Source organism: Acanthochromis polyacanthus, chromosome 4 (genome assembly GCF_021347895.1).
Source record: "Acanthochromis polyacanthus isolate Apoly-LR-REF ecotype Palm Island chromosome 4, KAUST_Apoly_ChrSc, whole genome shotgun sequence".
Lineage (NCBI taxonomy): Eukaryota > Metazoa > Chordata > Actinopteri > Pomacentridae > Acanthochromis > Acanthochromis polyacanthus.
This window is the reverse complement of record NC_067116.1, coordinates 16,615,328-16,628,122: the sequence shown is the minus strand read 5'-3', so window position 1 is coordinate 16,628,122 and position 12,795 is coordinate 16,615,328. Positions and strand designations below refer to the sequence as shown.

The 12,795-nt window shown below is 39.6% G+C and overlaps 1 protein-coding gene across 1 annotated transcript in view; it reads left to right on the top strand.

Annotated features, from left to right (window-relative positions):
• The first annotated feature begins 280 nt into the window (after positions 1 to 280).
• The window catches only part of LOC110951491 (phosphatidylinositol 4,5-bisphosphate 3-kinase catalytic subunit alpha isoform-like), a 31,510-nt gene continuing 18,995 nt past the window's right edge, over positions 281 to 12,795 (top strand). Inside the window, exons 1-9 of the mRNA XM_022194582.2 lie at positions 281 to 823; positions 1,251 to 1,325; positions 8,547 to 8,653; positions 8,843 to 9,011; positions 9,462 to 9,588; positions 9,914 to 10,123; positions 11,373 to 11,467; positions 11,689 to 11,844; positions 12,461 to 12,706. Of these exons, the coding sequence (XP_022050274.1) occupies positions 8,598 to 8,653; positions 8,843 to 9,011; positions 9,462 to 9,588; positions 9,914 to 10,123; positions 11,373 to 11,467; positions 11,689 to 11,844; positions 12,461 to 12,706 (1,059 nt within the window). The 5' untranslated portion in view covers positions 281 to 823; positions 1,251 to 1,325; positions 8,547 to 8,597. The remainder of the gene's footprint in view (positions 824 to 1,250; positions 1,326 to 8,546; positions 8,654 to 8,842; positions 9,012 to 9,461; positions 9,589 to 9,913; positions 10,124 to 11,372; positions 11,468 to 11,688; positions 11,845 to 12,460; positions 12,707 to 12,795) is intronic.

The window sequence follows — 12,795 nt, the reverse complement described above, 5'->3', positions numbered from 1 at the left end:
ACTAGCCTGTTTACTGCATTTTCATGCACTACCATCATATGTTAGGCTATACTATATGTGACACATGGTTATAGGTTCCTATATATGCATTTTATTTCTACACATTTTGTGTCTTTTAAATAGTTATTTATCTTTCTCGTTGCCTGTCTTTTCGTGCTGCTGTTAAGTGTGACTTTTCCTCCCTGTGTGTAAAATGTCTTATCATATTATGAGCTACTTTACAAAAACAAGTCACGCCCACAAACACTAAAACATTTCTGGTATTTCATGGTCTATTTTGGTAGCTCACTGTGGTGATTGGAGGCGGTCCTGTCAGGATACATGCATTAGAAATAACAGTATGGTTTTGTGTTTTGAGACCTAATGGAAACGACACGCCTAACCACAGAGATGTGACACGGATGAAGCCCACAGTTTCCCCCTCGGTGTGTTTGTGTCAGAGGAAGGGAGGGCCCAGACAGACAGCGTGGCTGCTTTGTCGCAGCAACACAACTTGTCCAGTCGGCCAGCAGTTCAGCTGCTCACAACATCCTCAGGTGGAGTCTGTCTGAGTGGACATGCGACTCTCTCTTCATTTTCTGTAACTCCACTCAAAATCCCCCACACAAGAGGATTTACTGTCGGTGCAGAGTGACGGCTGCTGTCACGGAGAGCTGGCGCAGAGTTGACAGATAACAGGCTGCTTCGCCCGGCGCCGGGAGCCACCAACCGGCCGTTGGGAACCGGAGGGGTTGGCTAGCTGAAAGGCTAGCTGGCTGGCATTAGCAGGGGAGAGCCTTTCTGCCCTGCGTCCTCAAACACTTCGCAACGCCAACCCAAAAGGGTATGTTATTGTGCTAAATAGTCTATATTTGTAGCTTTCATTGAACGTATGGCCTGTTGGGAATGAAGGAAACGTGTTTTCCAACAAGAGGAATGACAGCGTTAGCCGCTAGCTGACGTTAGTGAACAAGAGAGCTAGCTTTAACCGTTTCAAACCTGGTGAACGGTAGTCGAAAGCGATGTTTGTATTGTAGCGCGGCAGAAGCAACATGGTTAGAGAGGCTGGGGACTGCTTTTCTAGATCATTTCATTGTTTTGTACATGAGGGAGTCGATGTGTTGTCGTTGTCATCTCTGAGCTGTCATTCCCAAACACCTAACGTTAGCTAACCTGCGGCTAGCCAGTGTGAATCACTTGAAGTGATGCTGACTGTGTGAGATGTTGTTTATGTTATAGCTATTTTCCTCTCCTCCCTACAAATGTTTCAGTGACAGGGTGAAGATGGAGTGAAACATGAAGGGCGGAACTGTCCCATCATCTAAATAGGAGGGCGTCTCTTTAAGGTATATTTCCACATTTCCATCTCTCTTTCTCAATCACGCGTCTTCTGTTGACTCTCCAGTAGACATTTTTCATGTACTGCTTTCATGTTTCCTGTAAGCTGAAAGATGAAAGTGCAAAACTAATTTAATAGAAAAAATGGAACTGAAAATCAATCAGTTTTGCAAGTGTTTCCTTGTAACCACTTTTGTTGTGCAATGTGGTGCAACTGTCCAAACCTTTGGTTAACCACAAATATATTGAAGTGTGTGGTGCAGTAACTGAGCATACGTCTGATCTTGCCAACCTGCCATGATTATCCCACACAACTGTTGTGTGGCAGTATTTAAAGCAAGCTTGTGCCTAGGCCAATGTTTCCCCACTCCCCACATCCTCTGTTGTGAGGAAGCTTCCTCTTTTGTCCTAAAGTGCTTAGCTGCATCCTGATCAGGGTCACAGATCACAGAACTGCTCAGTGGCTGGTTTGTTCTAACTCACAGTTTTGTGTTTTGACTTGTTTTTGTACTTATTCAGTAGTAACCCACTTTTTAAAATGTGGTTTTCTGTTTTTCTTTCTCATACATGATTGATTTCCTATATTTGTGTCTCTATAGTGACTCTAAACGTTCACTGGGTGGAAAATTTTCCATCAGCTGAAGCATTATTGTCTGAAATTTTGACGGTACTGTTCTTTTGTTTTCTCACTATTGCTTCTTATACTTAATGCAGGCTTCTCTCAATTCACTCCTATACCCAATTCAATTTTGTATTTGCAACAGGGCTAACTGCGCAGACTAGACTTAGTTTTTGTTTGCAGTTTCCTCCAGCTGGGAACTGCTCCCTTTGTGGGATTTCCAACTGCTCCATGCTACCATTTCCTTTTCCCTGTTGTTTTTTTTTCCATTCAGTTTGATCAAAGAAACATGCGAAATTTGAAGAGATTTCACTTAAAATTCGGGAGCTGTCATTTATGTACGTCAGCTTTAACTTTTCATTTGTGCTTGTTGCTGCTACACACGTGGACAAAATTGTTGGTACCCCTCAGTTAAAGAAGGAAAAACCCACAATTCTCACTGAAATCACTTGAAACTCACAAAAGTAACAATAAATAAAAATTTATTGAAAATGAAATAATCAAAAACAGCCATTACTTTTGAATTGTTGATTAACATAATTATTTAAAAAAACAAACTAATGAAACAGGCCTGGACAAAAATGATGGTACCTCTATAAAAGATTGAAAACTATTTGACCAGAGTGACATGATTAACTCAGGTGTGTCATTTAATTGACATCACAGGTGTTTCCAAACTCATAATCAGTCAGTCTGCCTATTTAAAGGGAGACAAGTAGTCACCCTGCTGTTTGGTGAAAAGGTGTGTACCACACTGAACATGGACAACAGAAAGCGAAGGAGAGAATTGTCCCAGGACATCCGAAAAAAAATGATAGACAAACATCTTAAAGGTAAAGGCTATAAGACCATCTCTAAACAGCTTGAAGTTCCTGTGACAACAGTGGCTCATATTATTCAGAAGTTCAAGACCCACGGGACAGTAGCCAACCTCCCTGGACGTGGCCGCAAGAGGAAAATTGATGACAAATTGAAGAGACGGATCGTTCGAATAGTATCCAAAGAGCCCAGAGCAACCTCCAAAGAAATTAAAGGTGAACTCCAAGGCCAAGGTACATCAGTGTCAGATCGCACCATTCGTCGTTGTTTGAGCCAAAGTGGACTTCATGGGAGACGACCAAGGAGGACACCACTGCTGAAAAAAACTCATAAAAAAGCGAGACTGGAATTTGCAAAAATGCATGTTGACAAGCCACTAAGCTTCTGGGAGAATGTCCTTTGGACAGATGAGACCAAACTGGAGCTTTTTGGTAAGGCACATCAACTCTATGTTCATAGACTCAAAAAGCAAGCATACGAAGAAAAGAACACTGTCCCTACGGTGAAACATGGAGGAGGCTCAGTAATGTTTTGGGGCTGCTTTGCTGCATCTGGCACAGGGTGTCTTGAAAGTGTGCAAGGTACGATGAAATCTGAAGACTATCAAGGCATTCTGGAGAGAAATGTGCTGCCTAGTGTCAGAAAGCTTGGTCTCAGTCGCAGGTCATGGGTCTTCCAACAGGACAACGATCCAAAACACACAGCCAAAAACACCCAAGAATGGCTGAGAGAAAAGCGTTGGACTATTCTAAAGTGGCCTTCTATGAGCCCAGATCTGAATCCCATTGAACATATGTGGAAGGAGCTGAAACATGCCATTTGGAGAAGACACCCATCAAACCTGAGACAACTGGAGCTGTTTGCTCATGAGGAGTGGGCCAAAATACCTGTTGACAGCTGCAGAACGCTCATTGACAAATACAGAAATCGTTTAATTGCAGTGATTGCCTCAAAAGGTTGTGCAACAAAATATTAAGTTATGGGTACCATCATTTTTGTCCAGCCCTATTTCATTAGTTTGTTTTTTTCAAATAATTATGTTAATCAACAATTCAAAAGTGATGGCTGATTTTGATAATTTAATTTTCAATAAATTTTTATTTATTGTTACTTTTGTGAGTTTCAAGTGATTTCAGTGAGAATTGTGGGTTTTTCCTTCTTTAACTGAGGGGTACCAACAATTTTGTCCACGTGTGTATTGTGGCTGTTTTTCAGTTCTGGCACAGGAACATGGTGTCTCCTTTCTTAATCATGCCTAGAAAGAAGTATCTGTTTGTGTTGATTATTTTTCAACCAAGGAAGCAGCCATCAGTGAGCACAACACCACACCTATTTGAATTACTAATAAACTGAGATGACGTCTTCGATTTAGAGGGTTAAGGGCAACAAAGGTCGAACCCTCCTGGCATGTCCTGGAAGTGCCCTCCCATTTAGTCAGACCCTCAGAATATTTCCAAAGTATGGCACTGGAGGGCATCTTGCCAGGTCTCTAAACAGATTCATCTGATCGAGGACTCAGAGAACAAAATAATTTTTTAATCCCTAGACTACTGTTATCTAGAGCAGGATTGAGAGTAATATTGATACTGTAAAATGAGACAAAAGTGAGGAAATCTCTTGAAACTCCATGAGGATGTGATTTTTTTTATTTTTTTTAATATTGGTGGTGGCTATTTTTGGTCAAAATTTCTACGTTTATTTCTGATATTTAGTTTATATAGTGCCAATAGCTAATGTAACTTCGACAGAGGAACATCCACAATTGCACTGTACAAATGATCAAGACACTCCTTGTAATAAATTGGATATTGGTTTAATGAACAATGATGACGATGATGAGAATTCTTCATTTTCATTCAGATTGTTTTTCTGGGACTTGTTAATGGTCATCAGTTGGCTGACACTGGAGTGAATGCATAATGTTGTCATTTTCTAAGTGCCCACACAAACACATACTTTCCCAGCACTGTGTCTCAATTTGCAGTTGAGTCACTGTGTTGTTTTTGTGTTTGTGAGTGTTGGACGTTACCAGTCTGTCTCAAGTAGTTGTGTCACTGAAGTCCCCAAAGACCATTAGTTTCCCAGTACTGCATGACAGAAGATTGAGTGAGCTAATCCAGACTGGTAAAATTCCAGCTATTTCTTTCTTGGGTAATTTTACTTGAGAAATATGAATTACAGATTTAATATTGTTCTTAGTATTGACTGGCATTAAAATCTGTCAATTGCTAATATGATTTGGCTCATCATATAGCTGACATTTAATTAATATTTTTGTTGGTTAGGTGTAGATTACATATTATAATTGTCAGCATTAATTACCGAAAAAATATTTCACAACTCAAGAAGCACATTAAGATAAGTTCATCTCCCTCCACAGTGAAAAGAAACGTATTAGTATGTATATCTAACTTATGGAGAGAAAATATTTAATATTTTAATTAAGGGCTGTCAAAATTAATGTAGATTAATCCATAATTGTGATTTATCTGATTAAAAATTATAATGCAATTAATGCATCTGCAGTGCAGAATCACTCAAAATCCCTGAAACGTCTTGGCAAGGCATTTCGCTGCAGTTTGCCCAAGTAGACTTGCAGTCACTCATGTAAATGGTCAGTTGAGCCGGTAGTGGCAGAACCAAGCAACTCCACATGGAAGATGGTAAACAGTAGGGCCCGATTGATTTATCGACGGATTGTAGCCCTTTTCAAAATAATCATCATCAGCTGGAGTTTTGACAATTGAACGTCGATGTATTCTTAACTTCTCACAAAACAGTAAATGCTGTCAAGTGTTGGAGTTGAGCAGAACGATGTCCTCGTGCCATTTAAGCTACAACCAGGCAACATTACAGGAGTGGAAATTTGAATACAACAAACCCCAAAACGGAACAGTCGACCGACATACAATAATGTGCACACTCTGCAGGAAGGAGTTTTCTTTTTACCAAAGCACTTCCAGCTTAAAGAACCACATTAACGTTAGGCATGCGTTAGTCGGGGATTTTTAATATGAGCCTTTGAATTTGTTTAATAAGCATCCTAAGTGTTAAGTTTTAAGTATATTCTCTTCTTTCTTGAGGCTATTTTCGCAAGCAAAATGAAATGCACTTAATATAGCTGAAAAATTAATGATAATTGTAATTAATCAAAATGAATCCACAGCCACCCTGTGATTAATCTGACTAAAAATTTTAATCATTTGAAAGCATTGATTTTAATCTTATTCAACTGTACTATCTGTGTTGTCGTATGTTTTTTGTATAATAGAAATATTTAGGTAGAATGAAAGGGGAAAAAAAAAAGATATTCAGAGATACCAGGTCGACTTTAATTCCATCTGTCACCTTTGATTACCTTTGTTTTGAAGCAAAGGATCTGCTTGGATTACTTGAAGTATATGGGTCCAGTCCATATGGTGTTTTTGTTTGGAAGACATGGGAAAAATAAACAGTCAACACCATAGCTGAGTATTTTCTCCTGGAAACTGCAGTGTAATGGTGACAGTAACATGCTTACAGAACGAGTCCTATCAACTTGCAAGGTGGAGCTTTACCTGTCATTGTTATTCTTCAGAATCGTTTTATAGTTAGAACCTCTATGGCTCCATTATTACAACTTTCCATGGTGTAGCAAAGAGTAGTTTTTCATAAGTGAGCTGGTGTGCTGTAGTGCAGTGAGTGGAGAGAGGCAGAGACTTAATAGAGCAGCGAATTCTAGAGGAAGTGTAGAATTACTGCCATTTTGAGGCAGAAAGGGATTGTTTTCATGCAAAAAAAAAAAAAATCTGAAAATATAACATTGGTACACAAAGATGAGTTTAGGGCTTCAAAAATGTTTATCCAACTTGTATCTGAGTAAGAAGACCTTTGTATACACCTGCCTCTAACATGTTTTCTTCTTTCTACCTTTATTCCATTTACTGTTGGAAGGACACACTGATGTGCAACAAAACCTGCTTTCTCTGCTGATGTAAATGTGTTAGAATGGGTCAATGTGGGTCTGACCTGGCTTTTCTTAGCTAGTAATTGGGTAATTGGACTGAATTTCCATTTAGTATCACTTAATTCTTTCTAAATTGCTGAAGGACACTCAGTTGTGGGCAGAGATTCAGAGGTCTGAGCCAGTCTAGGCCGTTCTACCCTTGAGCTGACCAGGGTTGAATGCAGGTCTAAGTGACTTTGGTGCGGTTAATATGCGGTCATCATTGCAGGACTTTCTAATGTTATAGCAGGTGTGGGTGTATTGATTCGTGGAGAACAGGTATCTTGTTTCAGGCTGCTACAACTTGATTACTGGTCACAGTGGTATGAGACTTACACTATAGCACGTTTGGCTTGGAAGGGTTGTGATGCAGGACTTTTGCTGGATTTGATCTCACCATTAGAGTATCAGTTGGCCACTTGGCCTGGCAGAATTCCCAAAAAGGCAGGCCCTTCCTTTGTGTTTGTGTTTAGTGTCGAGTACTATCAGTGAAGGCACCCAGCTAAGGCTGAGGGAGTAGAGGACTTTTTCAGATTAAACAGGATCTGAACAGAAAGACGGGTCAACATCAGCTGAATAAATGTCTCATGCATATTCCAGTGAAATGCTTTATCTATTTGTTTGTCACTCCTACAGTATCAAGACTTCTAAAATAATCGTGCCACCTGGAGTTGCTGAGTTACCCTTAAAATCATGTATCAGTATTCATGAAGTTTAGCAAATGATATACCAGATCTAAGGTTTGACTTTCCAACAAATGAACTGCAAGTTTTGTAGGATGATTTCTGTAGGAGAGGATGAAGTTCACTTTATGTCTCTGTTAGAGCAAACTGGCATGCTTTACTTGATGAATTAAAATTCATTTTCGAGAGACCAGTGGAAAACTGGTGTGACAGGAGAGTCACTACTTTACTTTTGGTTTAAATGCATGCACAAAGACACAAGTGTAAAGCTTCCTCTTAAGTATTTAACTGTATTCTTGCTTTGGGGAAGTCAGGTCTCTTGTTTTACACATGCCTTGAGATACAAGCCCATGCTGTCTATGCATTTGTGATGATGTGATGTTTTTTTTGTGTCCAATTACTTAGTGTGGGTTTACAGTAACATTCTGTAATAAAATATGAGTCATATATCTAAAAAAAAAAGAGCCTTATGTACCCCCTGAGTGTAAGATACTCTTGAGTGACAAGAAGGACTAAAGTGTGCCAGTTCTATGCTTCTCTGCAGTTAGTCACTGACTATGTCTTTGCTCTGCAGCAGTGTGTTTGACTGAACATGCTCGTTCTCTTTAACTCAGTGAGCACAGCTGAGCCTGAATCACAGTTTGTTAGTAGAAACACAGAACCAATGAGAAGTACTGGCAATTCTTCAACAAAGTTCAGCTCACATTGGGCCAAAAGTTGTCAGATTCGTCATTGGCAGCTTTTTTAAAATAGATTTGCCAGATTAAAAAAAAAAAAACAGCTGTTAAATGAGCAAAGCTGCAATTGCCTAATTAGGTCACTATTACATTTCTATTTTCTTAAAATAAAGTTGCTGAATGGAGTTTCTAAAGTCACAAGGCACACAAACAATGTGGGTATTTTGAGTATGGTGCACATTCACTTTTGATCAACATGTATCAGTTTGTGTATCCAGCTTTTGACTAAATTGATATATAAGCAACACTATAAGTCTAAAAAGAAAAATGTATTTACTCGGTTGTTTTCATCAGTATCACCACTCGCCCTTCAGCTGAACATGGCTTTCAACCTGAGCTTTACACTGTAAGAGTCCAAGCTGCTTTTAAGTGATGTTTCCTTTCAGGTTGTGCTCTGCAGCTTAACTGTGTGACTGAGCTGAGAGACACAGAGGAAGATGCCTCCCAGGCCATCCTCAGGGGAGCTATGGGGCATCCACTTGATGCCTCCGAGGTATGACATGCTGGATTCTGTTGTGGATACAAATGCATGTGTTTTTTTTGTGTGTGTGTACATGAGGACCTGATTAGCTTGGCAATTTAATATTATTGCATGTAAAATGTTCTCCACAGTTCACACAACTATGTTTTTGTTATTATGTTTGTCACCAACATTGTGTAACATTGTGTGATGTGACTTCAGGATCCTGGTGGACTGCCTGCTTCCCAACGGGATGATTCTGACCCTGGAGTGTCTCCGTGAGGCCACGCTCATTACCATCAAGCATGAGCTGTTTAAGGAGGCTAGAAAATATCCCCTCCATCACCTTTTACAGGAGGAGACATCCTACATCTTTGTCAGTGTTACACAGGTGAGACTTTTCTGTTTCAGTTTGAATGTCTGGTAGGTAGATGTCTCCAGCTGAATAAATAAACTTAATGAAAGTCCATCATTGACACTTGTATGTAATGCCCCCAGACAGCTGTTCTTACTGGAGAATAAAAATGTGTCTGACACTTTCAGATAGCCTTCACTGCTGAGAGAAAAAAAAGCTCTATAAAACTTATCAGATGCTGTTCTTCTCTGGCTTTGAGAAGATTGCAGAGAAACCCACTATGTTGTGATTGGAAGGTTTTATAAAACAGAGACAATTTTAGCTTTGGAAATACTTTAAAATACATCATGCTTTCTGCTTTTTCAAAACGTCCATTCTGTACCTGTAGGAAGACTGCCAGCTCTTACAGCGATTCATCACTGACCTTCATGAAATAGAGAAAGTGGAATATTGAACGCAACCTTTTTATTTGTTGCGTTCCTGCAGGAAGCAGAGCGGGAGGAGTTCTATGATGAGACTCGGAGGCTGTGTGACCTCCGGCTCTTCCAGCCTTTCCTCAAGGTCATTGAACCAGTTGGCAACAGAGAGGAAAAGATCCTCAATAGAGAGATTGGTGAGAAGTTCTTCTCCTCTTATATTGTTAGTTCTTTTGTAGAATAGTTATTTAAAAAAATATTTATTGTTTATTTTTTGATTTACTGCATACTTATAGTTGGTCGAAGTAGTTGCTGATGTTCATTTAACAGATTTAATACGTTTTCTTTTCGAAAGCAAAGTAAGTAGAATACATGATAGATTTATCTACAACTGAAGCTGACATTTGAAGGAACCGATCAGAGATCTGTTATTAGGCTGAACCAATAAACTAAAGGGTATAAGCAAAATTACCCTGAAAGACTAAAAAAAAAATCACATTTTTTTTCTTTATATCCCGTTAGGTTTTGCTATTGGTATGCCAGTGTGTGAGTTTGACCTTGTGAAGGACCCTGAGGTTCAGGACTTCAGGAGAAACATCCTGAATGTTTGTAAAGACTCTGTGGAGCTGAGGGATGCCAGTGGGCCTCACAGTAGAGCGCTCTATGTTTACCCACCCAATGTAGAATCGACACAGGAACTTCCCAAACACATCTATAGCAAGCTGGACAAAGGTAGGCAACAGCTTTTGTCTATTTCTTTCTTGCTTCAGCGTTGATCTAACCAGTTTCACAGGATGTTTCTTAGGGGTTTTTTAGAAACAAGAAAAGAACTAGTGTGAATAGTACTTTATGTTTATTTTGTTAGTTCGTTTTTTTGTTGCTTGCCTGATCAAACTTATGATTAATATTTAATGGCTGAGGCATTATGTATTTTGGTTGTCCTTACGTCAGTCAGCTTGCTCCATTCCTATGAGCACAATAAATAAGAAACGCCTTCAGGGAATATCTTTAAATTGGTAGAAGTGTTAATTTAACCTCAAGAATGACCTCATTAGAATCTGGTGGTCAGAGGATGTGGCCAACCATGTTTTGGCCATAACTCAAGAATTCATCCACTAATTATGACACAGTTTTCCGCAAGTGCATAATGGAATGAAATAACGAAGTGATGAGATTATAGATCTAGAAGGTCAAAGGTCACAATAGCAGCGCAACATTCTGCAGAAATACCTTTATTCAATACCATAATTCAGCGAAAGGAGAGGAGGAATAGTGGCCATACTTTACATTTGGTCCAGCACTGAATTGTTCAGGCTAATCCTGGGTGTCCACCTTGAAACTGTAGTGACTGGTGAAGTACTCTGTGCTGCCAGGTTGAAGATGTGCTTGAAGTACTCGTGTCTTAGAGTCTTTAGAGCAGCAAAATCCATGTTTCAAGCACTGTCTGCTGTTGTTGCTACAACTTATGGTTCTATCAGAATCAATATTGGCAAGACATGTGAACACAAACACGGATTTTTTTTTTCTCTCCATGAACTTCTACACTTCCAAGTCTTATCTATATATATATGCATACATACATGTAAACTGCAAGTTGAGTGTTTGGCAGAGGAATACACCACAAGGCAGTAATTCTAGTTCTGAGAGTTATGCACAAATAAAATTCTTAAATAGAGCAGCAGAACAACATGGATGGAGCGGGTAAACATTTTTACCCCCCATCATACCTAATCACTACCAGACAGCCTTACAATTGATCTATAGAAATGAGAGTAGCAATCGATGGATTGATTCAAGAGCTACTGAAGTGACACTATTGTATGAAAACAATACAAAAGAAGCACAATACTCGATTCAGTAACCCCAGACCTTAGAATAATTAATGTTTGGATACTGTTTCTGCATTGCTGCTTCAGGAAAATATGTTTTATTGATTCTTTTTTTTCTCTGCCTCCATATCTGCTTGTCTGTCTTTTTGTAGGTCAGATTATTGTTGTAATATGGGTGATTGTTTCTCCGAACAATGACAAGCAAAAGTACACACTGAAGATCAACCACGACTGTGTGCCTGAACAGGTGGGGTGAATATCTACTAAGATGAAAAGAAAATCAATGCTTCATTTCAGCTTTTATACATACTGCTTTAATTTGTAGTTTCAATGTGAAAACCCTGAAAGATATCACTGTTAGTGTATCAACTCCAAGCACACACTGTCCTATTCAGTAAAACAGTTGCATAATAAATGCTGTCCTATAAGTCTCTAATGTAGGCTGTCTGTATGTATGTTGTCCTAAAGGTGATTGCAGAGGCCATTCGTAAGAAGACACGCAGCATGCTGCTATCCCCAGAGCAGCTAAAGATGTGCGTTCAGGAGTATCAGGGTAAATACATCCTCAAAGTTTGTGGCTGTGATGAGTACCTGCTGGAAAAGTACCCCATCAGCCAGTACAAGGTAAGACATAGATGGACAAATATATATGTAGAGCATTCCCAGTTAATTAAAACCTAGAAAATGTTCTGTAAAGAAATTAAATGTACTTTACGGTCTTGATGTAATTGGACAGTTGACTGAGTCTTGCTGAAATAAAACTGACTCACCATTGCTGACTTACATGAATGAACAGTAGAGAAGACTTAAATGAAATAGGGTCAAGCATAGCTTGGGCGTCTGTCCACAGAAACCCATCAGTATATTTACTGTGGTCAAATGATGTCAACTTATGCAGTCTCCAAAACTGAAATAGAGTATGGGATTAGTATCAAATAGTCTGTTTCACATCCTTTGTTCATTGTAAGTTTGTGGATATGTTAAAATGTCACCATTGTTTTCAATGAAGCACTGGAACCATTGACAGTGTAACTTTGTGAACTCATACTCAGAGAAATTCCCCCAGATCAAAGGAAGACATACGTGTCACTGTTTCCTCCACGGTCACTCAGCTGCTGCTGGAAAATCACCAATTGACATCATTGGTTACACCAAGCACACGGTGTAACTCTAGCAGCTCTGTGCAGACTTTCTACTAACTGTCCTTCTCCATCATTCCCCTCTCTGTCTCTCCTTCTAGTATATCCGTAGTTGCATCATGCTGGGCAGGATGCCTAACCTGATGCTAATGGCTAAGGACAGCCTGTACACCCAGTTGCCTACAGACAACTTTGTCATGCCGTCATACTCTCGACGCATCTCCACGGCAACGTCGTATATGAATGGTGAGGCAGCTGCCAAGTCGCTTTGGACCATCAACGGGACTCTGCGAATACGAATCCTCTGTGCCACCTATGTTAACGTCAATATACGGGACATTGACAAGGTGGGGACACACAGTGCTTACAGAAATACACCAGTGTCTGTTGAGATCGATCACATTAAACAGTGATCCTCAGCTCCAATACTCTGCAT